Raw genomic sequence first — 27,878 nt, 5'->3', positions numbered from 1 at the left:
CTATGAATACAAAATAAAAATAAAATAAAAAAATAACCAAAAAAAAACAACTGTCTTAGTAATCAATGCATTCATAGCCACTGCTCTTTCACTAGACAGCCTCTAGAGTATAACTCAATCAATCACATACATGGACAAAAAAAGGCTACATTGTGGACACTGCGATTTTCTCACCTCTAGCTTACTGAAATACCAAATTGACTAAAATATATAATGTAGACATTCTCTAGTTTACTCCACAGCTTTTGGTACAGTTTGTGTGTCTGCCTGAGAGGTACTGATTTATTTTTCATCCTTTGCTGTGTGCAATTGCAATTGCAAAGGCCTGTGCAATTGATCCAGTTTGTACATGGAAAGCTCTAAAAAAAAAAGTGTTAAATTCATCTGTTATTTCCACACCATTAAATGTATGTCTTCAGCAACGCTTCTTTCGGTCATGTAACAATGTATAGGAAAAAAAGAATGTACCTAGCGAAAGAACTGCATTGTACATACAAGCTGTAATTATTTATGTTTCTTTAATTTGTACCATATCAATGCCTTGTACAGTGTTTTATGTTTTGTTTTCAAATTATTTTGTATTTTATTTTTATAAACTGGTTATAAATAAAATATTCATTCAGCATGCAGACAAAAAATAACAAACCCGCTCTTTCTTGAATTAAGTTCCAACACAACCTATATGTTTTGTTTGTGTGTACAGTATATACAATTCTGTATTCAAATGGTACAAGGTAAAGGATTGGATACATGTTGAAGAACCCAGTAAAGAATTATAGTCTTGAAGCACAGAAGATAATGTATTTATTTAACATGCCCAGCCTGGAAGGCCCCGACATGGAAGCTCTCCACCTGAGCGGAGCCTCTCTGAACAACACATTATAACAACTTTTATACAATGCATGACATGTGGTTCTGTGGGCAGGGTCAGTCACATGTCAGGTCTCTGGCCCTTGTAATGTTTGTGGTTGTCTTCCTGGAGGAGGTGTGGGATGCGAAAACAAGACGGCTTTCTTTGATGTACTGGGAGAGGTCATCATTAGCAACTGTCAATCAGTCATTATCAAAGACCTGCCTGTCTGGAGAAACAACAAATCTACGAACAGATACTAAGCAAACTGGCAACTGTAGGCTATTTATCTGTTTGGGCGATCTCTTATTATAATAAACAGAAGTCAAAGTGTAGAGAGGAATGCCCTGAACAACTGTCGCTAACACGATTATCTAATTTGCCCGGTCTGCATACTATTATTAATATAAAACATTGTACAGTTTATATAAAACATTATACTGGCTTTTCACATGGTTTTATGCGCCAAAAGGTATTTACATAGTTTTAATCCAGGTTAATGTTAATGTATGGAAAATTGTCTTCCCCTCCTACAGTAGCAAAAACAGGATTTGGTTACTAATGCATTAAGGTATATTTAAAGGCCTCAGAATAAATTGGTAAAATCAAAATGGACTAAGTATAATATAGTGGCTATAGGAAGTATTCACCCCTCTTAAACCTTTTTATATTAAAAACTGAAATGTTAATGCATCCCCATATGATGCTGCTACCACCATGCTTCACAGTAGAGAAGGTATTAAGAACATAAATACATAAGAAAGTTTACAAATGAGAGGAGGCCATTCAACCCATCGTGCTCCTTTGGTGTCCATTAATAACTAAGTGATCCAAGGATCCTATCCAGTCTGTTTTTAAATGTTCCCAAATTTTCAGCTTCAACCACATCACTGGAGAGTTTGTTCAGATTGTGACACCTCTCTGTGTGAAGAAGTGTCTCCTGTTTTCTGTCTTGAATGCCTTGAAGCCCAATTTCCATTTCCAATTTCCCAATTTTCCAAGCCCCGGGTCTGTGTGTCCCTGCTGGTCTGGAAAAGCTCCTCTGGTTTGATGTGGTCAAAGCCTTTCAAGTCCCCACATAGTCTCCTGTGTTCCAGGGTGAAAAGGTTCAGTTCCCTCAGTCTCTCAGCAGGACATTCCCTTCAGACCTGGAATTAGTCTGGGTGCTCTCCTCTGAACTGCCTCTAGAGCAGCGATATCCTTCTTGAAGAGTCCTAAACTGTACACAGTATCCAGATGAGCTCTAACTAGTGCATTGTACAGTCTGAACATTACTTCCCTTGTTCTCAATTCTACACTTTTGACAATATACCCTAACATTCTGTTTGACTTTTTTATTGCTTCCCCACATTGTTTGGATGGAGAAAGTGAGGAGTCCACGTAGACTCCTAGGTCTTTCTCATGCGTTACTTCATCTAGTTCAATTCCTCCCATAGTGCAATTATAGTGGACATTGCACTTGTCCACATTGAATTTCATCTGCCAAGTGTCGGCCCACAATTGAAGATTATCTGAGTCCCTTTGAATTAGTTGAGATTCTGAGATTGTAATCTGCTTTAAATGCATCAGAATTTCAGGTTGTAACACGTCCCAAGGGGAGTGATTACAAAAGCGGGAATAGCCTCTGTAGTTTGATATTATGGGTTTAACATTGCTTTTTATAACCGTCTGAGGTAATTGTGTTTTTGTGTTGATATAGGCAGACATCATGTAGCCTAGTCTCTAGGGAAATGTCATTAGTACAGCTTAGAGATTGGCAAGTATATCTTCGACATATTTTCAGTATAATAAGACCTGAGAAATCAGATTTAATTGACACAAAACATTTACCATTTTAGAATAACGACTTAATCAATTAATTAAGACGTAATATGCGACTTTTTTTAGCTATGTGATGCGCTCTGAGGCTTCGCTGAAACAGAAAGCGGACTCTTCACAAGTCCCTCCCCGCACTGCTGTCCCCTGCGCGCCTCCGGCGCCAGTCCACACGCCCGCGCCGCGCCTGCGCCGTGTCCTCCGCGCCCGTGCCCGCCCGCGCGCGTTCAGAGCGATGGCGGCGCTGCTGGAGTCGGTGCTGCGCGGCGAGGAGCGGGCTGGCCGGGCCGTGCGCTGGATCCGCGGCGGGCAGGTCAGACACTGCGCCGGGCTGCACGGGACGGGTCACAGTGGCAAAGACGTTTCGTATGTCGCTTTGCCGTCACATTGCACAGGGGCCTGATTATGACTAACCACCAAACATATAACAAACCTGAAATATGCCTGACTTCCCGCAGAAGCGGACACGTTTCACTGACAAGTGGCATCTGTGTGGAGAATTGCTTATGACCACACAGTTTATATCGCCTGTAAACATGGACAAAACCGTGTAACACACAGAGAAATTGGTTTCAAATACCTGTTTTTTTTTAAATTACGGATTTGTATGTAAAAATATAAACATAGCCTACACTTAATAGTCTAATAATTTCCTAAATACCGTTTTCATATATTTAGCTAATGTGAACCGCGTAAACGAAACATTTATCAGAGGATTACTGGGTTGCTCTTCCTAAATTTCCACAGGTCACCTAATTGCAATAGATCCATCAGTTATTATCGTATTAGCCATCATAATCATTACATTTTCTTTCAGAGGTTGCATTGTCACTACACAATTACTAGTGGGATTCCTAAAAACGTACATTTTATTGCACATCTCAGAGCACACCATCAGCAATGCACTGTATTAGTCTTGCTATTGCACACTGGGTATGCGTCACATGTTGGAATGCGCTTTGCACCTTCTGAATATCACTCAGCTGTCAGTGTTTCTATGTCGTTTCTATGAGTTGACAGAGTGATATATTTGCTATTCTTAAATTGTCAAAGTAAATATTCAATGACGCCTGTGTACAAAAGATTGTAGTTTGCAATAACCCGAAGTGTCTCAAATTAGTTGGAAATGGGAGTCTTTTGGTTGCTATTGGTTAATTAAAACATAACCACAAAGTTAAGGGAAATGACATTATGTGAAAATATCATCAGGTGTTGAGGGGTATTTCTGAATTAGTCTTCTAATGTGCTTTCAAAAGGCCTGTAAGAAACTGTTATTATTTTCTATGAAACACACTTTGAATTGTAATAATCTTTTAAACCTTACATTGTGAAGTAGTTACTTGACCGTGAGTCAAATTGGTCTAATTAATAAAGGAACTGGATTCATTCAGTAATGTAGAGCCTTACTTCATACATTTTGCAGGCTCTCGTAAATGGCACGAATCATGTTCTTTGCTAGTGGTCTCTTAAAGCTTTCTGTTTCTTCTGCTGACAGGAGAATGGCAATGAAGTTTTAGCCAACAGCAGTATCCAGCGGAAAGACTTTGTGCCGTTCCTCCTGAACTTCCTCCGGGAGCAGGCTAGCCACATCCTTGCCAATGGCCCTTCCACACCAGCCAAGACGCCTACCTCCAAGGGCCTACGGACCCCTGGCTTCTCCAACGAACGCCGAGGTTGCCGGGGAGGTGTGAAAGGAGCCAGCCGGGTGCAGCTGTTTTCACCGGGTCACTCCAGAAGCCCGGTTGAGCTCTCGACGCCAGGGTCCCACTGTCTCAGTGGGGTGAGTGCCCTCAGCAGCCCCTCCTGCAGCTCTGTGTGGAGCTCTGCCCCCCGCTCCTCTGCCCCAGAGAGGCGTTCCACCCAGCGTGCCAGTTTAGGGGACTTCCTGGTTTCCCCATCGGAGCAGCCGCTCTCGCAGCGCCGTGGCCGACGGAGGAGTGGGGGGACACCCGGTGGCGCAGCGGGGCGACAAGGGGGGCACAGCCTGAATGAGGAGCAGGGCCGCTGGGACAGTCCACTTAGCAGTGCCGGGAGGAGGAATGGCACCTGCAAGGCAGATGTTGCCATCTCCCCACCTCCACCCCCCCAGCTCAACCTCAACAACATGGATGACTTCCCCCCTGTAGGAGCCTCTCCCACCTCACCTGGGTGAGTCTCCTCCATGTGGGTGATGCGCTGATCAAGACAACAATGTGTGCTAATTTGCTGCTTACCAGATTGTGTCTCACAAACTCTTTCCAGTACCAAAGACCTTACTTTATGTATACCATCAGAGCTAGAATAGTGCTTTGCAATGCTGTAATAAAATTCTAATTTCCATTAATGAAGACCTGGTTGTGTCACTGGTTTCTTAAAGCAGGACAAAACCATCCCGCAGGATCAACCCTACGCCAGTGAGTGCTGAACGGCCACTTTCAAAGCCCAAGAACTGCTTCACCTCCACGCCTCTCAGCAAGCCACCCACACCCCCTGCTATCCCAGAATGCCCTGGGGCAGCCCCACAGGGTGGTACTCCAAGCAGTCTGCAGGAGGAGAGGGAGTTGCTGCGTAGAGAGAGGTTAGAGTGCCAGTGTTCTCCACAGCACAGAGAGGGGCTGTAGATTTATAGATTGTGCATCTCCCTCAAGTGCAGCAGGAAATCTTAGGGGCATAAGGAGTGTCATGGAGAGCCTTTAAACTCTAGCGTATTTCTTTCACTTTATACATATGGTTTTACCAATGTTACATATTGAAACGATAGGAAGAAAATTGTAAAATGTACAAAAAAAATCCTAATATTTGACTCTAACCTTACAAAATTAATCTATAGAATGAGGTTGAAACTGGATGTGTTATTTACATTAATTGGAATTAAATGCAATTTCTTTGAACAAGGCATGCAGCAGTGAGGAAAGGCTTAATCAAGAGTCACCTGTGTATCTGTTAGTTTTGTTTTTCATATGGTGGAGACACTGTAGGGAATATATTATTTTATTTTGGCAACGCTCTTTAGGAAAACAGGCATTTTTCAGCCTCCCCATCTGTCTCCCCAGATCCAAACTTGCCCAGCAGAGCTCCTCCCCTGTACTCCCAGCACTGGACCCATGCACTCCCACAAAACCTGGGAGCAGAATGAGCACCCGTGTACAGCCAGACTCCCTCAATGTTTGTGCTGACATAGCCAATGTGTCCTTCTCAACTGAACTCGACCTGCTGGCTCAGCTTTACTGCACCTGCATAGCTGGTATGATCCTGAATGATTTCCACTCATTTCCACAAAAAACAGACAATCTACTGTAAGATAGATCTACTGTAAGATAATAACATGTTGTTATGACTATTACAGATTATGATTGGGGTTGACTCATAATTGCAGTCCTTCCTGACCCTCTTGGAAGTCTACACTGATGTTCCAAACGCAAGTGTAGATGATATTGCAATAAAAAAGGATAACAAAATAAGTTATAATAATACTAATATGATCCCTTGATGAAAGAAAGTCGTCATTAAGAATAATTCTCCAGTTCAGTTGCTTAGAAAAGATCCTTTAACTGATGTGATGCATAAGGATTGGCCTGCAGGCCGGTCTGGTGGAAGTGAGGGGAAGCAGGAGGCTGAAAGGATGGTGTGGGATGTCCCAGGCAGCCTGACTGAATCACTGCACCTGTTATGCAGAGAACCTGGTGCCCAGTGTGTTTCTGGAGCTGTTTTTCGTGCTACAGTTGCTGACGTCTCGAGGGCCTGCCTCTCTGGAGGACAAGGGGGAAGACACCCTGCCCCAATCCTCTGGTGAGTACTGCTCCTCTTTGCCTTTAATGTCTGGTTAACAGCAGCAGTGACCAGCACAGTCATTTTCCAACCTTTCCCATTATTTTTGCAGATGTACTGGATAGGCACTACCTTAGAAACCTGCACAACTGTGTCTACTTCGCAGTCCGGGTCTTGGAAAATCAGTTTGAGTAAGTTTCACTGTTCTGTTTGACAGCAGCTCATCTTGCCTGTATTATGGCTGTATGATGAGGTTAATGGGATTGACTGGTGAACATCCTGTTAGAAATATTTATTTCAAAATGAAAGAGGGGGGCAAACGATTTGTTAATCTTGGGGGGGTCACGTTAAACAAGAGTTGGGGGGGTGGAGCATGTGTGCTTGCGTGTTTCAAGGGGGACAGCTTGTGAGCTTGGGGGGGCAAAGTTATAATGGTTTTGGAAACAATGCAGATGCTTTAACCTGTCATGAAATAACATCTTCCCTTTCATTTGCTGTTGATGTGAGCTCCCTCAGTAATAACTAGCTGATTGTGTGTTGCAGGCTGGTGTCCCACCTGGACCGCTGTATTCTGCGCCTTTTGGCAGAGAACGAGAGGGTGGGCTCCTTCTCGCCCTTGCTCAGGGATCGATTGGTCAATGCCTATGAAAACAGCACAGCCAAGGTGGGTATGCTAACCTCCCTCCTGGTCTCTGGATCAGTGGTTTAATTAGATTGCATGTGTAGACCATTTCAATTTTTTTATGTTCTTATACCCATTTTATCCTCTGTAATGACTAGAGATGCATTCCAGAACTGTAGTAATTGACGTTAAAGATGTAGTATTGTTTATACAGAGAACATTGGACACCAAATAAGTATGTCCCTCCCCTTTCTTTCCTGCAGGTGTCACCAACATTACCACCCTCCATCCAATCTGTCTCCTTCCAGCCAGCCACTGACAACCGCTCCAACTTCTCCAATGACAAGGCCTTCCACACCTTCAAGAAGCAGAGGTGAGGGGAAAACCTTCAAATTGGAACGTTTGATTGGTTAAGTTAGAGGTTTCTATGAGCCGCTTGGTATCTTTCACTTCTGAGCATCTAAAAAGTAAAGGTTACTTTTTCTTGCCCCAAAAAGTAGCACAGTAGGTATGCCTGATATCCTGCTGAATAATGCATCAATTTGGATTAGCATTCAGAATGAACTAAACCTATGGGTACTCTGTCTTAAAACTTGCATTGCATCACTATAATTTTTTGTCCATTCAGTTATGATCATCCATCCATTACAGGGTCACTGTGAGCTTCAGTCTAACCTGGCAGGCACTGGGCATAAGGCAGGGTACTTATTATGGGTCCCAGGAAGAAACATATGTAACACTTGCCATTTCCCAGATACTCCCATTTATTTTTCAACACAGTGTCACTGCATTTTGAAATTTTAATTACAATAATGGCAGCCGCTGTTGATGCAAGAGATACGATAGAAACTTTTCACAAGAGTTTCCCATGGGAAGATTATGAAATTAGAGCACTTATTAAAGTATGGTTGGAAAGTAAGTAAGACATTTAAAAGTGTTTGAAAAGATTGCAAAACTGCTGCTGGGGAAAGGACTGCGTCGGAGTGCAATACAGCAGCCATGTTTAGGTGTACGGGTGTGGCACAGATAGGCTGAGGAGCTTGGACAGTACAAATGGTATAAGTCAGTAATGGGAAAATAAGTCACATCACCTGTTTATTCCAGGTCTCATTTGTTAATTGGTAGGTGCCTACTAACCTTCAGGATCCCAACCATCAAGGACTAGAATTTGTTATGCAGCTTGAGAAGCTGGTCAGTACATACAGTGGAAAATGGATATTCAGAACCTGGGTGTATATAGCCTCTATTGCGATGTGTTGTTTCCTTAGGGATATATTCTATGAACTACTTCGTGAATGGGAGGATTGCCACAAGGAGCCAGGCTGGGATTTTGAGCGAGTGCTGGGCATCAGAATCCGGTAAGCAGCTCAATGATGGTAGAAAATATGACCGACTCTATCTCTTAATGAGACCTGTTTAAAAACTTTACTTTGTTTGTTTATCAATGAAATAATCGATTAAAATGTGCAGGGTTACACAGCTGGTTTATTTTGCAATTTTTATTTTTTAATAGAATTCTGTCTGAAATTGAATAATTATTATAAATGTGCTTCATTTAAGCCATAAAGGGTGAATCTGGATATCAGGGTGGTAGAACAGGGCCTTCTGGGAAATAATACTCATGTAGGCTGAAATTTTGATATGACCTTCCATCGTTCAGAGATCAGCAGGAATATTTGTCTCTGTCTACTTCCTCCTGTGATAACTCAGTCATGTTGCCCATGTTTATGTTTCTAGGACAATGGTCAACCAGTTGACAGCAGCTGGAAACCACAGCCACTTTGCCAGGCTTTTCCAGAAGCAGCTTATCCAGGTACCCTGGAATCTCGTCCTAAGCAAACAAATCAACTCTTATTATGATGCAGTATGGGTGTATCTTCCCATCTCTTTAAAGGCTAACCCAAAAGGCTTCCTTGCTTTTCTTAGAGCAAGTCAGCTTTGGCAGAGAGGCAGTTAAAATCTCTGAAGAAATGTCAGAGAGGAGAGTGAGATTTGAGTGCCAGTATAGAAGTGGTAAGATAAGAGATGAATTGAAGTAAAGGGGGAAAAGTTGAGGGTTCAAGGGGAAGAGAAGAGAGATTGGTAGAAGAGATTTGTGCAAACTTCTCACTTGTACTGAATTTTCGGAATGATGATTTGTGAATTAATTTTGAATGTTTGTGTACCGGGGTGTTCCTCTGCTGCCCCTTTGTAGATGTGTAAGGGTTCCCAGGCCCTAGGCTCTGGTGGTGAGGCTCCTGACACCGACCTGCTCGGAATTCTGGGCACCGACAATCTGAGCCGCTTGAAGAGACTACAGGAGCGCTTTATCCAGCCCCAGGGCATCATAGGACCCTGCCCTCCACCCTCCTTCCCAGGGCACCAAGAGTTCTTCAAGGAGTTTCTTCAAGCTGCAAGCAGGTAAGGCAAATGCAGTCTTAGCTGTGTGCCCTCTGTGATATCCAGCTGTCTTTCCCAAGATTCTGTTTCAAGTGGATGTTTAAAAAAAAAAAAAAAAATCTACCTTTGCCATTTTGTTCTTCACGTTCTGTAATTTAGTTAAAAGCATTTTTCTACAGGCACCCATAATGGCTCAACTAGCTAATATTATCAGAATATCAGTGTTGACTGATTAATACTTTGGTATTCCAGAGGGTATAACAAGAGAATGCTATTGCCCACATTTAGAATAAATAAATTAACTTTGCATAAATGTAGACTACTACATCCTACTATTCCATCTGCACTTTTATTCTACATCTCAGCTCATATATCTCACCCTTCCACTTTCCCTTTCTTTCTGTACATGACATCCCAGCTAAATAAGATTTATATCTGATTATAGTCTGTCTGCTTAAAATAATGAATACAAAACACAGTTTTGTTTTGGATGACACGTTAGGAAGATCTGTACAGTTGTAAGCCTCTCACAGATGTGTACATGTTCCTGTTGGTAAGAGAAAGCCGCTAATGCACAGCACCCTGGTGTGGTTTCTTCTGCAGCTGCCAGCTCAACCAGCATTTAACAGACAGTCTGTGTCAGCAGATCCTAGAGCTGGACTCCATTGCCATTCTGGGCCCTGGCAGTGCCAAGGAGGAAGGAGAGGGAGAAGGAGATATGGAGCAGCAGGTAAAAACTGGGGGGTGATTTAGAAGTGAAGCAGATCAGGGATTCTCGTGTGATGGGTGAAGTCTGTCGGAGATTGCAGGGTCATGCAAATACAGGAATAGTGTGGTGGTTTAGGCATGGGTTGACCAGGGAAGCAATATATCATATCCTGGGATTTTACCAAGACATGTGCCTTCTAGTGCTTCTTTAATCTTAACTTTAGTAGTAAAGAAACTTTAAAATAAAAGATTAATTTCTCTCACTTGTCTGGCTCTCCCTAATAAGCGTGTGGGCCTAGTGAAAAGGCACTGGCAGTGATGGCTTTTCTCTCCCTCTGTTGTAGGATGAGAAGCTTCGTTTCGCTTCAGTGCTGACCACTGCCCGCCTCTTGGCCAAGTTCCTGGGCTTCATCACTTTCCTGCCCTACCAGATGGCTGAGCCCCCAGCCAGAGAGATTCAGGAGGCGGCCGTAACAATTCGCAACATGGTATTCCTGCAGTCACAAACCTCCCTAAGGATATTACCCAACATACCAGACTGCTTGTCAACATTTTCTTATAGCGTGCATGATAATTCACTTAACTTCTATATTAATCTGATTATCTTTGAGGTCTTCTTAGTTCCCTGCTGTTTTGTGCACTTACAGACTTACAGAGTTTGCTGGAAACACTGCAGTGGGAAAATGATACAATACAGTCCCAACTCAAATTAGGACACTCACTTGATAAATTAAAAACAATGCACACAAAAAAACACTATTGAATTAGAAACAAAATGCAAAAACATTCAATGTTTTGGTCTTGTGTTTGGCGTACACCAATAGCTTGTCAAAATCAGCTAACTACATGGCTTAAAAATTAGGCAAAAGTGAGCATTGTCATTCTGTGGGTGGGGCGCAGTGCTGTGACGTTTTCAAGAGTGTCTTTCCCTACTGCAGAGCGCCCCTGTTCTGGACGTGTGTGCTGTTCTGAGGTGCTCGGTGGAGCAACGGCGTGCTGTCCTCACTGTGCCTTGGCTAGTGGAGTTCCTGTCCATGGTAGACTACACAGCCCCCTTCCTGTTGCATTACAGGAGCGTTTTCACAATGCTGATCCGGCTATACAGGTGATACACGCACAATAACCCCTCCAGTCACTTTCTTCAATCAAACCCTGACAAGTTTTATGACAAGAAATGTGCCATTTTATGCTAACTGAAGAACTGCATTTCTTTCCCTGTGTGTCTGTGTAAACAAGGTCACTGTCTCAAGGTCTTACTGTGCTGTGGTACTGTGTTGTAGTTCAACCCTGATACCTAGAAGAACAGGGTCTGATAATTACAGATTTTCACCAGCAATTTCGGCTTGCTACATCGTACAAACACCCCTTTATATTCAACATTATGTATGTCTTCAGTTAAATATATGGGTTAGCCATATATGGGTCTGCCATTGTTGTCAGGCAGAAACCGAGCTTCCACTCATTACGGGACAGACACGTGGGCCTGTTATCTTTCTCTCCTGTATGGTCTGCTTACAAATGCCTGTACTTTGTAACTTCTCGAAGACTGTTCTTGAGGATGCCTCTCAAACACCTCTTCTATGCGGCCGCTCATATTACATTCCTTTTGATTGACCATAAATCTCTCTCTCTCTCGATTATTGTGACTGTTCACTAACAATGCGTCTGAAGGGGATCATAGAGAATCACGCATATTGTAACAAGCACATAATACGTTAGTAAAGACCATACCAACAACACACCCACACACCACACACACACACTCTGTTAGGTGACACAAACAGAGCCTTGTAGTTCAGTGTAACACTCATGATGATATTTGTATATCCAAAGCTAGTTTCATTGATTTAATGTTTTTCCTCCAAGTAAAAGAACACAAAATGTCTCTATCTGTTGGTATACTTATGAGTCTATAAGCCAGGAATGGGCAGTCCTCGAGGGTCAGATTCCTGCAGGTACAGCAAATGAGGCATAGCTGTGAATAACAGGTGATTTGACCTTCTATATATTGAACTCTGTATTGTTATTCAAATCTCAGGTGGAATTTTAACCAGCTTGCCCTACAACCATTTAGGCCCACATATTCTATAGGCATTTTAATGGTACTGTATCTTCTAAAGTTTCTAGGTAATTGTCAAGAACCTTTGTTGAGGAAATTCCAAGCTTGTCTCTTATAAACCATCCTATTGGTAAAAACTTTCAACAATGTTCTTATGCTTAAGAAAACAAACAGAGTAGTCTCTAGGTAAATTGAGCCAGTTTCCAAGATCCTCCATATAAATATACCTGTGAAAAGTGTAGAAACAATTTAAACACAACAATTACTATGGCAGTGCTTAATGTCAAAACTAAATAAGTGCATATAGGCAGGATACCGCAAGAGAGCAACACATGCTCACAACACTTTGGAGATGTAAGTTCGCTCCACATTCGCTCCTTGAATCTGTAGGGAGCTGGCACACCTCTAAGTGCCTGAGCTACACCACGTCACTGTACCAGCCTCACATACACGCAGAGAGTCTTCTCTCACACACTGCCTCGGGAATGCAAAGTGCTTCACAGCTACAGACCAAATGTACTGGTACATGTCGGATCTGAACATGATCACCTGTTTAGTTCTTGCCACGTGTGTTTTCATTGTGGTGTTTAAAAAATATTTTTTATTGTTTCTTTTTCTTTTTTCTTTTCTTTTTTCAGAAATGTTAGATAAATATATAGAAAGCATGTGCTGACTATTGAGACTTTGTTTTCCGTCAGGCGGATGGTGCTGGGACGAGGCGCTGAGACAAGCTACCTGAATCAACTATTGATTGTGGCAGTGCTGGGCTGGCTTTTCCAGGTGAGCTGGGTGAAACGGTAAGGATGATAAGGCCCCACGAATAGGATGGTAATCACAGTACTTATTAATAGATCTGAAACCAAATTGGTTTGGCTTGTCACAGTTTGTTTGGAATAATGTGAGTCCCTCACTTCTAATATATCCTAATAAAGATTACTCTCTTGCTAATGGATGTCATTGGCTCACACTGAAACTTGCTCGCTCTCTTGGTTTTAGATTCCAGCTTTTCCGGAAGATTTGTTCTTTGGCAGTGATTTTGAGAAAGATGCAGAGACTGTGGAGAAATGTGCTTCCTCCCAGGGACTGGTGAGTTCCCCAGTGTTGTCAGCCTCTTCTCCTTCACACAGTTATACAGTATATTCCCTTAGCTTGGGACTGACATTGTCTCCTTTGTTGAGATGGGCCTTCCATTTAAATATCTTTGTTTCTCTTAACTTAGTAATTCAACTCCTGTCTACTGCTTGAAATTGTTTTGCGAGACAACTGGTCGTAAAAGTTTTCATTTGCTGATACAGGAAAGAGACAGGGTTATGAGGCACCATAGGGGACAGTATCACTGAAAATCCCTGTCTACACTGAAAATTTCCAAACCTTGTGCTCCTACTCTTTCTCACAATTGCTACACTTGTGATCAGTTAGTCTAGCAATTTCTGACAGCAAGTTGACTACACCCAAAAAAATACACCCAACTCTGGAGAACTACATGTGCTAGGGAGTCTGTGATAAAAATATCGATTAAACCTAGAGCCGCAGCATGACTTGTTTCCTCCATTCTTATTGTCACCAACTAACTAAAATTTGGGCTGTGTGGGAGTACTTGACATCACATACCTGGTCTCAATTTCAGTGTACACAGCCCCTGCGTTTTCACTTGTGGAAGAACAATCATCTTCAATCAGGTTGGAACGTTAGTTGCAAAGCCTTTAATACACGCAGCGTGGAGAGGAACAGTGAATCAAGAAGATCCCAAAGTCGCTCTGCCTTCATTTTAACAGTCAGAGCTTTTATACACAGAAATCAAAGAGCTGGTTATAATCAGAAAGTCATTACTATGTTATCTTAGAAGTTAGCTAAGCAGAATATATATCATTATAGGACAGAGTTCACAGATCAACACATGGATTAGGGAGCAGGCACTTAAATCATACTGTTTGACATTGCCTCCAAGATTCTCATCGTAAATAACAAACCAAAATCAAGCTTCCTTCTGGCCTGACCTTCTAGCTTGACCTTATCTTTCTTAAGTATACAAGAGAGAAAAACAGGTATTAGAAAATAATTTCTAACTTTCCTTCCACACACTGTAACAGTGCAGCCATTTTTTCAGTGTAGACCATGCAAGCAGTTTTTTTTTTTTGTGATAATGTCCCCAATGGTGCCTATACCTGTCTAGTAGAAAGAGAGGAAGGGATGCCATTTTAGAAGCATGGCAACACGATCCATGTATCTGAGAGAGCCAAAAGAGTTCACAGGTTTTTCATTTCTTGAATTTTTTCTTCAGGACTGTCTGCCCCTGGTGGACCAGCACTTGCTGTACACCTGTTGCCCTTACCTGAGTGAGTATTAAACCCAGCCTCACACATTTGCCAAAGTGACTTGCATTCAATGCTATCATGCAGAGTCACACAGGTTTTGAAATCCAAAGTAGATGGTGTTTTTAAAGATTGAATACTTTGCCAAGTGCTTAATGCTTTCCTGATAATTGATTAAATTAATGTAATAATTAAAGATGTTTTCATCTCTAGTATTATCAAAAGCTCTCCTCCTTTTCAGAGAAAGCATTGCACATGTATATCTTAGTGATTTGCTCTTACGTAAAAAAATGTTTGAACATGTTTGTCTCTCTAGTGAGTGAAAGAAAACCACAGCCAACAAGATTGTGTTGAATGTATGGTATGATGTTCCTTGATGTCTTTAAGATGAACCGTTATGTACTGGTTTAGTCATGCTGGTCCCTGGGACAGGCTGTGTATTGAAATGTTAACACTATTCGCTGTTCACCATCTTAGGTGAATTCCGGAAGCTACTGGCTGCGTTTGTAGCAGGAAGTACAGCGAAGAACGGGGGCCTGATACGCAAAATCACCCCCACCTCTGCGGAGTCTATCGGGCCCCCCACTCCGCTATCACAGCAGAAACTGCAGGTATAAGCTCCCTGATTCACTGAGCCAGGGCCCACTCCTCTAGCGCAATGAAAATTACTCCTACTGTTTCATAACACTTAATTCACTGATTACTACTGCTAATGAAGTGTGTTTTAGATTGAATCCTGTTCTGAAATTGTGTACTATGTGTGTGTGGCTGTGATGGTAAGAGCTCTGTCTGACCCTGTCTGCCTGTCCCTCACTGTGTCCATCTATCTCAGGCGGAGTTGGAACAGGCATTCTTCCACAACCAGCCCCCATCCCTGCGCCGCACAGTGGAGTTTGTGTCAGAGAGGGTGGGCTCCAACTGTGTCAAGCACATCAAGTGAGTTCAGTCTGACCCTCGATTCACTTTGTCTGCTGACAGAGGCTTCATTTGAGATAAATTCGGATACTGCAGGCTTTTGAGAATACAGTATAAAAGATAATATTGAAACATACTAGTAAATAGGAATAATAAGACATGCATTATTTACATTTCTGAAAAGTTCAAAATTTAGAAGTGCATGCACACAAAAAAGGAAATGTATAGATTTGAAGAACACACAAACAAATATGTAAAATTTAATATTTGAACAACTCCCACCTAAATATGAATGACTCGTTTAAACATTTACTGTAGTCTACAATGGAAAGTAAAGTATAGGAAAGTAAAATGAAATCAGTAGAACAGAGGTATAGTAAACCATGGCCAAGTACAGTAAAAAGGTCGCAGCCTTGTATAAATTGCCCCCCCTTTGAGATTACAATTTCAGAAAAACACTTAAATTTAAACCTATATATTTTGTATACCTTTTTCATCCTCTGTGTGCTCAAAATCAATAATAAGGTAAAATGAATGTATTTAATTAAACTTTGCACTTAATAGTTTGCATTTATGAAATTTAGACAAAGCCATGTGAGGGGCAGGAATAACACCATAAACAAAATGTAGGGGGATGGCTTTTACAAATCTATAGAATAATTGAATTAAATGTATTAAGTAATCAAGGTTACTATTGCATTCATTTTGTTGCTGTATCATTACAGATTCATGGTCTCTAATTAAGAATTGTGAATGACAGGTCAGTGTTGATTAGGTTGTATTCTGACCTTTGTCTTTTCCTGGAAGAAATAGGCTTTTGGGATTCAGCCATTCACTGCTGTGTCTGTTTGTGTTTATCTCCGTGTACCATTGTGTCCGTCTGTGTGCCTCTACTCTCAGGGCTACCTTGGTTTCAGAGCTGGTGCGGAGTGCGGAGGCGATGCTGAGAGAGGGGCTGACTGAGGACCAGGCCAATGTGCTCAAGCTGAGGGACTCCATCTGCACCCAGCTATGTGAGAGGGGCAGGCAGGCGCTGGACCACGGCAGGCAGTGAGACATTTTCTACAGCTACAGTACATTGGCAGCTTGCATGCAATGGGCCTCAGATATAAATATGTGAAGGCTATTGTGAATGTATATATTTTACACAAGTTGTTCCTATTATGCAATATCCATGGACAGAAGGAGGGGGGCAGGTGTGTCTCGTGCTGTCTTTACACTGCCACACTTGACTTCAGGTATAATCATTGAGATCAAGGTGAAGACTGATCTTGAGGATTCATACACAGAGCTTTACGGTCTTCTCCCAGCATTCGCTGCAAGTTCATACAAACCTGATTGGGGAAACAGAGGTTTTGTCTTTATTCCTCAAACTATTGTCACTGGTAGTTCATTACCAAAGCTTTCATGAGTGGTACAGATGTTGCTCAGTGGAATTAGAGTGAATATATTAAGCTCTTATAGAAGTATTATTATTGGGTTGGGCTAAGTCCCTGTCTCTTGTGTTGTCCAGGTTTTGCAGTGTAAAAGGCCCAGAAGCTGTCAGGGTACTGCTCCCAGAAGAGACCTCGGCAGCAGTAAGACCACAAATATTATTCCATATGTGATGAAGAATTCAGCCGTCTCCAGTTTCCTCCTGCAGGGTTATCACCCACACCAGCTCTTACTGCATTGTATTTCTATTTTACTGCTCTGATTGTTCTGGCTGAGGCCCACAGCCGAGGTCAGCTGAGGTTATGTTATAAGCATTCGAGGAACTTGCACAGTGCAAAAATGAAAAAACATTGGTTGGTTTCAGTGAACTGTATCAGATGAATAAAATATATCAAATCAAATAATAAAGTGCAAGGTACAGCAACTGTAGTTAAATATAGCTTTATTTATTAAAAGTTAATTGACAATGGCTTTTAACAAAATGTATATTTGGACTAAACAATGTTACTTTCAGCTGTGAAGTGCAGTGCCTTCCAGTGGGGTTATTAATCTAATGTATTTTATTATTCACACCAATGCCAAACCCATAGCCTGTAGTTGACAATGGCTTTTATCCCCTGCAGGTTCTGAGGACATCTGAAGATATCACGGTGCGGTTATCCACTGAGAAAGCCTGCACTTGGCTCTCTGCTAATATAGCAGGTAACAAGAGTTTGGATACTTGACAGGAGTACGCTTTCACCTCACAGCACTGCTCCATTGTATATGTATTGTGTATTCATAAAGCACCTGAGAGTGAAAAGTGCCTGAAATATCTGAGAGTGACATCAATTTTGTCCTATTTTTACTCTTAGGAGTAAAAGCTATTCATATTGATTCTTTAGAATTAAAAGTACTCCTAACTCAACCAAATTTTTAGGAGACCTCATGAGGTCCCCTAACTAGTTAGGAGTTGGGAGATGGCAGCAATAAGAAGACAGGTCAGCACACCTTTTGTGAAATGATCGAGCTGTTACTGCAGTATGATGATGCAGAGTTATTGCGACAATATTGATTGGATAGAAATTGAATATTGTTTGTTAGCGAACTACTCAGAAATGTGGCATTGTCAGCAGAGATAAAGGTGGTGACAATGTTGTGGTGTCTGCCAAAGGGAAAATGCAACAGTGTAGCAGTGATGATTTGGGACCATCACAGCCTACAATGAGCAGATTTTTCCATCAAACCATAATGGCATTAACAGCACGTGAGATTGTTTGAGAGCTTATTAATTTCCCCACTGCTGCACAGCAAATATCCCCAAAACAAGGTGCATTCATAATAAATAGGCTAGCCTATATTCATCAAAGGTTTTACATTACACCAATTGTATACCCACTCATACAAACCATATTCATAATAAACGATACACCGTGACGAATGCATGTTAACTTTAATTTGTTTTATTCAATACAAAAGAAGTGTCAGAAATAGCGAATTGGTAAAACAATTCATGAATATACCCCAGTGTTTCCACCTGTGGACAATTTCCTATGTACAACGGAAGGATGCTAGTGTTTATTACAATTTATAATGTTTTATGTATATTTTATGATTGTGATTATTAATGTGAAACTAATCTATCATTTTAATTCCACGTAGCGCCTTAACGTCCTCATAATGAAGCAATAAGGACACTTATTTTCTGTTACATTATATAAAAGGCTGAGTTGGTTTAGCATATTTGTATAGTTGTAGTTGTCACTTCTGCTTGTCTACATGTGATCTCGTGTTTTTCTTTTTGCCAGCTAAAAGTAGGTGTAAGAGACTTTATAACTAACTCCTACCTCCTAGTTTGAGGAGTAATTTAATCTAAACTAACTTTTAACGTGGAGTAATTCTGAGATGTTTTCTGAATATGGGCACTGGTGTCCAAACATTTATGAATTTATTTTGTTGTAGAAGGTCTCCTAAATTGTCTGCTAAGTTCAGTGGACTTCAGTAGAGGGTAGAGCTTTAAACATTTGCATGGAATACACATTATTCTCAGTGTCTTAAAGATATACAATACAAGTAGAATACATATTTGTATTTTTCTTTTTTCACTGCTGTTGCCACCATGCATAATATTTGTGGCACATAACTTGCAATCAGATGTTCTTACATTGTTTTCAGCCACTTAAAAAATCCAAACTGCACTGCTTTGAGACACATTTACAGCTAGAGATTGCACATTGCACACCACAGGAAATACGTAATTGTCTCACAGTTTATGCATCATAGCACTATATGTGACAACTGGCTTATGTATTGATAAGCATTGTTGGCTACACAAATCCGTCAGCCTCGAAACCTTAATGACTTGGAGAGGATATGCAAAGAGGAGTGGGACAAAATCCCTCCTGAGATGTGTGCAAACCTGGTGGCCAACTTCAAGAAACGTCTGACCTCTGTGATTGCCAACAAGGGTTTTGCCACCAAGTACTAAGTGGAAGGGGTCAAATACTTATTTCCCTCATTAACATGCAAATCAATGTATAACTTTTTTGAAATGCGTTTTTCTGGATTTTGTTGTTGTTATTCTGTCTCTCACTGTTAAAATACACCTAAAATTATAGACAGATCATTTCTTTGTCAGTGGGCAAACATACAAAATCAGCAGGGGATCAAATACTTTTTTCCCTCACTGTATATATATATATATATATATATATATATATATATATATATATATATAATGCAGTCACAGATGTTTTCTAAATTTGAATTCAAATTTTAAGCATTTAAAATAAATGTTTTATATAAATTACGTTAAAATAAGATGTAATATAATATACTCTCTTCTGTCTGCTAAAGATTAATGTTAAACCTTATAGTGTCCTTGGGTGCTTTGTTAATCTATATTGTTTTTTATGGAAACAGACTTCAGTTTTTATAAGCTCTTCCTGCTTGTCTATCTCCCCCAGCCCTGATTAAACGGGAGCTGAAAAACACCTTTGATCGGGTGATGAAGACCATGCCACATCCTTCCACAGTGCCTGGTGAGGGAGCCGTCGTCGTGAAGGAGCAGCCCCCCACCAAGGCCAAAGAGACGGAAGAAGGAGAAGCCAGGTGCCCCTTGGGCTGTCAGCACAGGGCCACACTGCCTTCAGATATCATCATTGAGATCAAGGTGAAGGCTGTCCCTTGGGGTCATACACAGAGCTACATAGTCTTCTAACTACAAGGTTATACAAAATGGAGTGGGAAAACAAATGTGCCTGCATTCCTGAGGGGGGAAAAAACTCCACATTGTTTGGATTGCTTTGAACTTTTTTTTTCTGGTCATTTACAAACACAAACTCTTTTTGCAGAAATATGCAAACACCTTATTAACAATGAACATATTTGTATCAATGTATGTAAAGCATTATTGAGAGGCAGCTGACTAAAATACTATTAAAGGAAACAATCTAGAGTCATCTGTATGGTTATGTGGGTGACTCTGCTGATCAGTGAGTGGTGTGTGTGTGTTTTTGTCTGCAGGAGGTGCTCAGTATAGCAGTGGGCCCCAGGTCAGAGGGGGAGCACCTGGGATCCCTACAGCTCTTGGATCTCCTTACCAGGCTGAGAGAGACGCTACACTGCCGGAAGGTGGGGCTGCAGCTGCCCTTCCAACACATTGCACATAGGCACTTCACCGACCTGACACTTTGAGGCCTAATGACTAGTTCACTGATTCACACTGTAATTTCACTAGGTGTATATACATTGTCCAGAGGTCTGCGCTGTTAAAAAGTAGGTTTACACATCATTTGTCCCAGTGGAATAAATATCAGCCTTTATGTGACTGTATGCTATCTAAAGGGAAAGCTCCAGAAGACAGCTTGATGTTGTATTAACTTTATTACCTCAATGTCCAGGCTGTGCTCATACTCATTCATGTAGAATGGAAGCCTGTGTAGAATTGTAAGGTTGCTTACGTGGCATTTGTGAATGGGGCTATTTAACAATGGCAAACTCATGTCCCCTCCCCCCCCCCCAGTTCATATCTCCTGTTCCTGAGCAGATGCTGGCTCGCTGCACTGTCCTGCTAGCCAGTAAGCTGGGTGAGTACACCTCCCTCTGGGTCAGGAATGGCTGATGGGTTGGGATTGACATTACAGCTGTATTGTTTCTGCAAACGTTACTCTCCTCTCTCAGAATCTCACAGGTCATTACAAGAATATATTTTACTAGGGGATCTGTAAAATAGTCTGCTATGTTTTAGTGTTTGTGTGTGTGCGTGCATGTGTGTGTGAGAGAATATTTATAAACTCTGACATAAGACATGCCTCTTGACCTTTGAGAAGTCAAACCTAAAAGCATAATGTACGTTAGTCCTGGCAGCATTGGAGTCTGTTTTAGTAGTGTCATCCATATACTGTAGTACCTGACAGAGATACTGGGCAGCCCTGCTTGAACTGTGGTTTGATGGCGGTGTTGTTTGCAGTGTCAGGCGACTTTCCCCTGGGGTCCCCTGCTCTCCCCCAGGCAGAGTTGGCCCCTGGTGGCAACCCAGTCAGGGCACTGCTGGAGCTCCTGATCAGCTTGTGGAGACTGGACTTCTCCACCCCACCTCCTCTCAGGCTCCTGTTCACTGAACACAACCTGACTACAGTATTCAGGGCTGGAGACACACAGGTGAGAGAGCTTGCACAGGAGCAGGGATGAAGCCAGGAAAGTAAGTCTTACACAGGCAGGGCAAAAGAACATGGGGTATTTGGTCTGGATATTGTCAGTCTTGATAGGTCAAACTATCAAAACAGGCTACTACTTCAGGCCCAACAAGGTAACCAGGAGGATGGAGCCACTTACATTGAGTTCTCGGGGCTTTCATTCAAGTCTTATATTGATAAGGTACTAGCAACTAATGGGCAAAATGCAGAGAATGGCTTTGCCTTCTGCGTGAAACATTTGTTTTATGATTTGCATAGGCCCCTGTAGCACCCTCTAGGATTGCCTCTCAGTCATGGTCCTGGCGATGCACTGTCCTGCTCTCAGTTGCTTTATTGAACCAGTAATTAAACTCTTCCTAATCAGAGCTTTTTCATTATTTTGAACCGAGATTTCACATTTAGTAGAAAATTATATGAAGCACTTAATTATCCAATGTTTTGTTGCCCAAGCAGTATAAAATGTAAGCATAGCATTAGTTCACTAAATAATTGAAAGCTCAGAACATTGAGGCCCTCAAGACATGGGTTTGACAAGCACTGCTCTAGGACATCTCTGCTGCGCCTCTGCCTTAGTCAAAGTTCTCAATTACAAACATCCAATAAGAGACATTTATCTGAATGTCCAGCCCTAACCTCAGATATAATAGATTGAATTGAACAGGAGCTATGACTTCTTCTATTTGCAGTGGGGCCACTTCCTTTTTCTCACTGGGGAGCTGTTGGAGAAAGGGCTGCTGGGGCAGGAGGAGGTGGCTGCGCACTGGAAAGGGCTGTCAGAGCTGCCGTGGCCAACAGTGAGTCAGTGGATGCTTCCTCTATGCTCCCCTATAACTTTTATGACCCTTTTAAGAAACATGCTTATGTTCATTTGTGAGAATTGGAAACAACACTATCAGTAAAAAAACATCAGAGAATCACTAAGAATACATGCTAGCACGAGTAAGAAATTCAACAAAAGGAAAAAATGTATGGTATGTACCAGTGGTCAACAGCCCTCCTCCCAGAGAGCCATAATCTCTCGTGATTTTTTTGTATTGTTTTTATCCAAGAATTGAATTACTTAATTGACCCACTTACTGGGTTTAAGTGACCAAAATGACCATGAGTTCAAGCTACATAGTGTCAGAAAGAGCTATTCAATCTTCAGGGTTGTGGCTCTCAAGGAACAGGGTTTGAACTTCTGCTTTTTAACAGAAGAAAGTGAGCATTCAAAAAAACACTATTGCAAAAGCCACATTAATGTTTCAGTGTAGTCTAGTTTCTTGCTAAAACAAAATTAGCATGTAGAATTCTGTCCTTCGTCCTAACAACAATAATTGCAAGGAAGGTCCGGGAGGTATTTTTTTTGCTTCTCGTTTGGAAATGAAAATGTAATTGAATTTCACTCTTAATGTGTGTTTCAGAAATGCATGGAGAAGTTTGAAGGGGTGTCGGTGGGATGTTTGCTGCCGATCCTTGCACAAGTGAACCACAAAGATGCACTTCAGAACGCTGAGTGAACACCATTGAAAACTTTGATTACATGAGTGACTGGTGTGCCTGGCCTGTTGGCTGCCTTGTAATGGGATGACAAAACAGAAGGACAGGTGGTTGATGTGGACATGTGAACAGTGCAGCAATACTTTTCATTTACCTTACAGGCTTTTTTAGGTAAACAAAAGTCAAAGCCTCGGACAAGCTAGCATCTCCTTTCAGATGCTAAGGTAGGAAAAATGAAATGGGGGGAAAAAAACTACTTCCACCAGCCTAGCACATGCTTGAATGATTTTTTGTTCATTTAATTTCCATAAGTATTTATTCAGAGATGAACTGCCTCTTTAAATCCATCCTGAATATTTGGATAGTTCTCTTCATTAGTGCAGTGCCAGCAAAAGGATTTTCCATGATCTTTGTAAGTAAGCTGTAGTAGATATCTGCATTTTATTTCCCCATTTTCTCCCCGATTCCTCAGTTTGGAATTTTTAGCCAGATAAACGAAGTTAAGTGGGTGGAGTTTGGATTGCTCTAATGACAGCATGTAGAGCCCTACCATTCAGAGGTGTACACAGATACCTGTCATAGCGGGGTGTGAAGCTTGGACTGAGAGAGCTCATATACTGTTGTTTATGATCTCCTAAAAGGTCAGACATGAAAGGCATGAAAGTGGAGTGGCTGAAGATTGTATGAATTTATACCCTGTTGCTGCAAACCCAGTGTCTAATCCACACACAAGAATGTTCTGTATAATGCTAGGACTCCTTAAACATAAAACTCATTACTTTAAGTTAGTTTTAGAACAGGCTCACTTTACATATTGTATACAATGGGAATTCATTTCCAGTGGATAAGGTGGTATTTTAAATTGACCTCTTGTTGGTGTGAGCAGTTCTAAAGGACAACCTATGTGGAATGAGTCGTTAACCTACTACACCAACCGAGGAGCACCGTGTTGATTGTGTGCTTGACAGTGCCGGAGCTATGTGGTGGAGCCTTGTCCTCTCTGACCCTCATGAGTTCTAGGTTGGACTCAAAGAAAAATGCCCTCTGTTCTGCTTGTTCATATAAATGCTCTTTGAAGCATTTGTGATTTCATGTGGTTCATATTGGACTTGTAATGATTCATGTACTGTTTTTTAACTGTTCACTTCCAGATAGGCCGTTTTTTTGTATTGTTATGCGAATGTCTTTTTTTGTATTAACCATGTGTGCACAATAAACCAATGATTCCATTGCAGTATCACATTAATTTTCTCTTCCTCAATTACTCCCACAGTTCAGTCATTTTTAACTGGGGATGTCTTTTTATTTCTTACAAATTATACCAATAATTGAGTGTGATGATTTTTTTTTAAATTGTGTTATATGCACCCTCCTTATACTGTCACACTTTATGATATTGGGGGTGAACATTTCAATACTCACCACAAAACTGCAGCCCTCACCAGAGGCCAAGTCAGAAGACTATGACCTTCATTCTCAGGTCTTCCAATTCTAATCGAGAAGAAAGAGCTTAATGCAGGGATATGGTGCTGCTCTGCACAGAATGCTTGCAGAGGGAAGTGTAGTGCTTGGAAAAGCTGAATCCACTTCCTGTAGTTTTCAGTCAACAAGCCCTTTGTTTTTTCCAGTACATGTTATCAGTCCCCAGATAAAATGAATGGTTGGATCATAATACTGGAGCAGCAGCTGAATCCCAGGACAAGAGTTGGGAATTGCTGGGCTAGAGAAGCAAAAACAAATCTGGAGAAGTAGTTTAATATGCACTATAAAAACTGGTCTTAAATCTCTTACTTGAAGAAGCCTGGCCTGCAGTAATATAGTAGCTCGCCAATGATCCACACTGCCAAAGAGGTGTCTGTGTCTTTTTGTCACGTGAAGATGTGTTAATTGAATACATTTAACTACACTTTTAATGTAATGTATTTCAAAAAAATTTTTTTATTAAATGCACAGTATGTATTTTTTGCATTGGGTTACTCTCCACTAGAGGGCAGCATGGCACCTCTGAGCTCACATCCTTTAGTGTTTCTGTAGGTCGAATACTTTTGGAATAATTTTGTATTAAGGGTAGGTCAAAGTCATTCATTTGAAGTTCCTATTTTTTATGCACTTTTAAAATGTTCTTTGTTATTTATTTCTATATTGTCATTAAGGGAGTGAGTAAAACATAAAGATTGTGGTCATACTCAGAAACCTGTTTGCTGTACAGTAAGCAGGGCAGGTCTGTGCTGTTCTTTTATTATCTGGAAACCCCCCACTAATGATTGGAATTCCTTGATTTCCACCACCTTTGAGAGACTAGTTAACTCACTTTGCTCTGTTTCATACTTTTATTTTGGGGGTCCAGGCTTTGTGTTTCACTTCGAGTGGTGTATGTACAGATGTGCTCAAATGTGTTGGTACCCTTACAGCTCATTGGAATAATGCTTCATTCTCCTGAAAAGTGATTAAATTAAAAGCTATTGCATCATGTGTACTTGCATGCCATTTGTATGTCATAGAATAAAGCAAAGAAGCTGTGAAAAGAGATGAATTATTGCTCATTCTAAAAAGATATTCTAAAATGGCCTGAACACATTTGTTGGTACCCCTTAGAAAAGGTAATAAATAATTGGATTATAGTGATATTCCAAACTAATTTGTTTATTTAATTAGTATCACACGACTCCAATCTTGTAATCAGTCATTCAGCCTATTTAAATGGAGGAAAGTAGTGACTGTGCCATTTGGTATCATTGTGTGCACCACACTGAACATGGACCAGAGAAAGCAAAGGAGAGAGTTGTCTGAGGAGATCAGAAAGAAAATAGACAACCATGGTAAAGGTAAAGGCTGCAAGACCATCTCCAAGCAGCTTGATGTTCCTGTGACAACAGTTGCAAATAATATTAAAAAGTTCAAGGTACATGGAACTGCAGCCAACCTCCCTGGGCGTGGCCGCAAGAGGAAAATCGATACAAACATTAATTGGAGATTACCATCTTGTAGTAACCACTTAAGTAGAAATAACATGAAAACTTGCACATCTTGAAAAATATCACACACTCCAGTTAAACTAGCACTGTCACTTTAAAATACATTATGATACAACAATAATTTCACTGATGCCAAGAACTGGAAAAGCAGGTGCAGAACTGTTCATTTTTATTATTTTTTTCATAGGAAGAGTTGTAAGTGACTGATGAACTTCAAGAAGAATCATGGCCTAAGGTTAATAATAATAATTTATTGGCTATTACCCAAGGTCTATGCTATACATGAGAAGCTGGCACCAACCATTCACTCAATATTTTACACCTAATTGAATCCTGAGGTATATAGGACAATATAAAATATATAAAAGTGACAAAAAAAAAAGTATATCTTACACTACTTTTATTTGTTTTGAAACATAAACACTCCTACATACTTCAATGTTTAGGACAGATTGTTATAAATTATTATAAAGTTAATTTATACAATTATGAAGTACCAACCATTTATTGAACAATGTAAATCGTATACATAGGTAGACAGATGTGATGTAGCCTATATTATCAGAACATAAGAAAGAGAGGAGGCCACTCGACCCATCGTGCTCGTTTGGTGTCCATTAATAAGTAAGTGATCCAAGGATCCTATCCAGTCTGTTTTTGAATGTTCCCAAATGTTCAGCTTCAAACACATCGCTGGGGAGTTTGTTCCAGATTGTGACGCCTCTCTGTGTGAAGAAGTGTCTCCTGTTTTCTGTCTTGAATGCCTTGAAGCCCAATTTCATTTGTGTCCCTGGGTGTGTGTCCCTGCTGATCTGGAAAAGTTCATCTGGTTTGATGTGGTTGATACCTTTCATGATTTTGAAGACTTGAATCAAGTCCCTACGTAGTCTCCTGTGTTCCAGGGTGAAAACTTTCAGTTCCCTCAGTCTCTCAGTAAGACATTCCCTTCAGACCTGGAATAAGTCTGGTTTATCTCCTCTGAACTGCCTCTAAAGCAGCGATATCCTTCTTGAAGTGTGGAGCCCAGAACTGTACACAGTATTCCAGATGAGGTCTAACTAGTGCATTGTACAGTCTGAACATTACTGCCCTTGTTCTCAAATCTACATTTTTGACAATATACCCTAACATTGTGTTTGCCTTTTTTATTGCTTCCCCACATTGTTTGGATGGAGAAAGGGAGGAGTCCACATAGACTCCTAGGTCTTTCTCATGCGTTACTTCATCTAGTTCTACGTCTAGTTCTAGTTCTCACTACAGTTAGAAGCAGCTCCTCTTATCGACACCCTCTGTTTCCTATATAACCTCGGCTATATAAACAAAAAATTAGCCGATATCGTCAGTTTACCGTAACATGTATCAGTTGATATGTTCTACTAATCACACATTTGTAAATATGTATTAATGTAATGCTGGTAGAGTCTGTTATGGTAATCTACACAAATCCACAGCAATCCTGTAGGCGTCTCCCCGCTCCGCCTCAGTGTAGTCCCTCTCGTGAGCTCCGACTCTCCTCCCCGCAGGAAGTGGACTCGCACTGTCCCGCACAGGCAGCTGGAGAAGCCGAGCCGCCGAGCCGGAGTGAAAGTGAAATGGGGCGACACCCTCTGTGCACCGTGAACTGAGCACACTGTGTCCGGCCTGACGTGTTTACAGCAGCGGGCAGCGAGCAGCCGCGGCCCCGGCGCCCGGGCGGCATGGCCAACGTGAAGGTGGCCGTTCGAGTCCGGCCGCTGAGCGCAAGGTAAAAACTGTGTCAAAAGTCTGAACAATGTGCGCGATGAAAATGAGCCAAATGTGTGACTGCTAGCAGTGTTTATTGTATCAGTGCGTTACAGTTATTCTAATGTTAACATTTCTTACGTTGGTAGCAGATGTACTGTTTTTGTTAAGTTAAGGTCTTGGCT

The 27,878-nt window shown here is 41.3% G+C and overlaps 2 protein-coding genes across 3 annotated transcripts in view; both read left to right on the top strand.

Moving 5' to 3' along the window:
* The first annotated feature begins 2,894 nt into the window (after positions 1 to 2,894).
* On the top strand, positions 2,895 to 24,225 carry cdan1 (codanin 1). 2 transcript variants are annotated; one of them, XM_066694215.1, is made up of 28 exons: positions 2,895 to 2,978; positions 4,161 to 4,813; positions 5,025 to 5,222; positions 5,698 to 5,888; positions 6,320 to 6,433; positions 6,525 to 6,603; positions 6,956 to 7,076; positions 7,298 to 7,407; positions 8,303 to 8,392; positions 8,772 to 8,847; positions 9,229 to 9,434; positions 10,017 to 10,143; positions 10,466 to 10,609; positions 11,060 to 11,226; positions 12,879 to 12,960; positions 13,177 to 13,266; positions 14,462 to 14,516; positions 14,970 to 15,103; positions 15,325 to 15,428; positions 16,308 to 16,457; positions 16,921 to 16,984; positions 17,465 to 17,543; positions 19,787 to 19,992; positions 20,346 to 20,453; positions 20,845 to 20,908; positions 21,292 to 21,482; positions 22,204 to 22,311; positions 22,921 to 24,225. In XM_066694215.1, the coding sequence occupies exons 1-28, from the start codon at positions 2,901 to 2,903 to the stop codon at positions 23,014 to 23,016; spliced, it is 3,885 nt and encodes a 1,294-aa protein (XP_066550312.1). In that variant the 5' UTR covers positions 2,895 to 2,900; the 3' UTR covers positions 23,017 to 24,225. The 2 variants fall into 2 exon arrangements, with proteins under 2 accessions (XP_066550312.1, XP_066550311.1); XM_066694214.1 differs by having other exon boundaries at positions 5,022 to 5,222.
* Positions 24,226 to 27,475: 3,250 nt separating this feature from the next.
* The window catches only part of stard9 (StAR-related lipid transfer (START) domain containing 9), a 95,427-nt gene continuing 95,024 nt past the window's right edge, over positions 27,476 to 27,878 (top strand). The window contains exon 1 of the mRNA XM_066694790.1: positions 27,476 to 27,715. Within this exon, the coding sequence (XP_066550887.1) occupies positions 27,669 to 27,715 (47 nt within the window). The 5' untranslated portion in view covers positions 27,476 to 27,668. The remainder of the gene's footprint in view (positions 27,716 to 27,878) is intronic.

This window comes from Amia ocellicauda, chromosome 21 (assembly GCF_036373705.1).
Source record: "Amia ocellicauda isolate fAmiCal2 chromosome 21, fAmiCal2.hap1, whole genome shotgun sequence".
Lineage (NCBI taxonomy): Eukaryota > Metazoa > Chordata > Actinopteri > Amiiformes > Amiidae > Amia > Amia ocellicauda.
The sequence above is the reverse complement of the archived record's forward strand: the minus strand, read 5'-3'. Positions and strand labels throughout refer to the sequence as shown.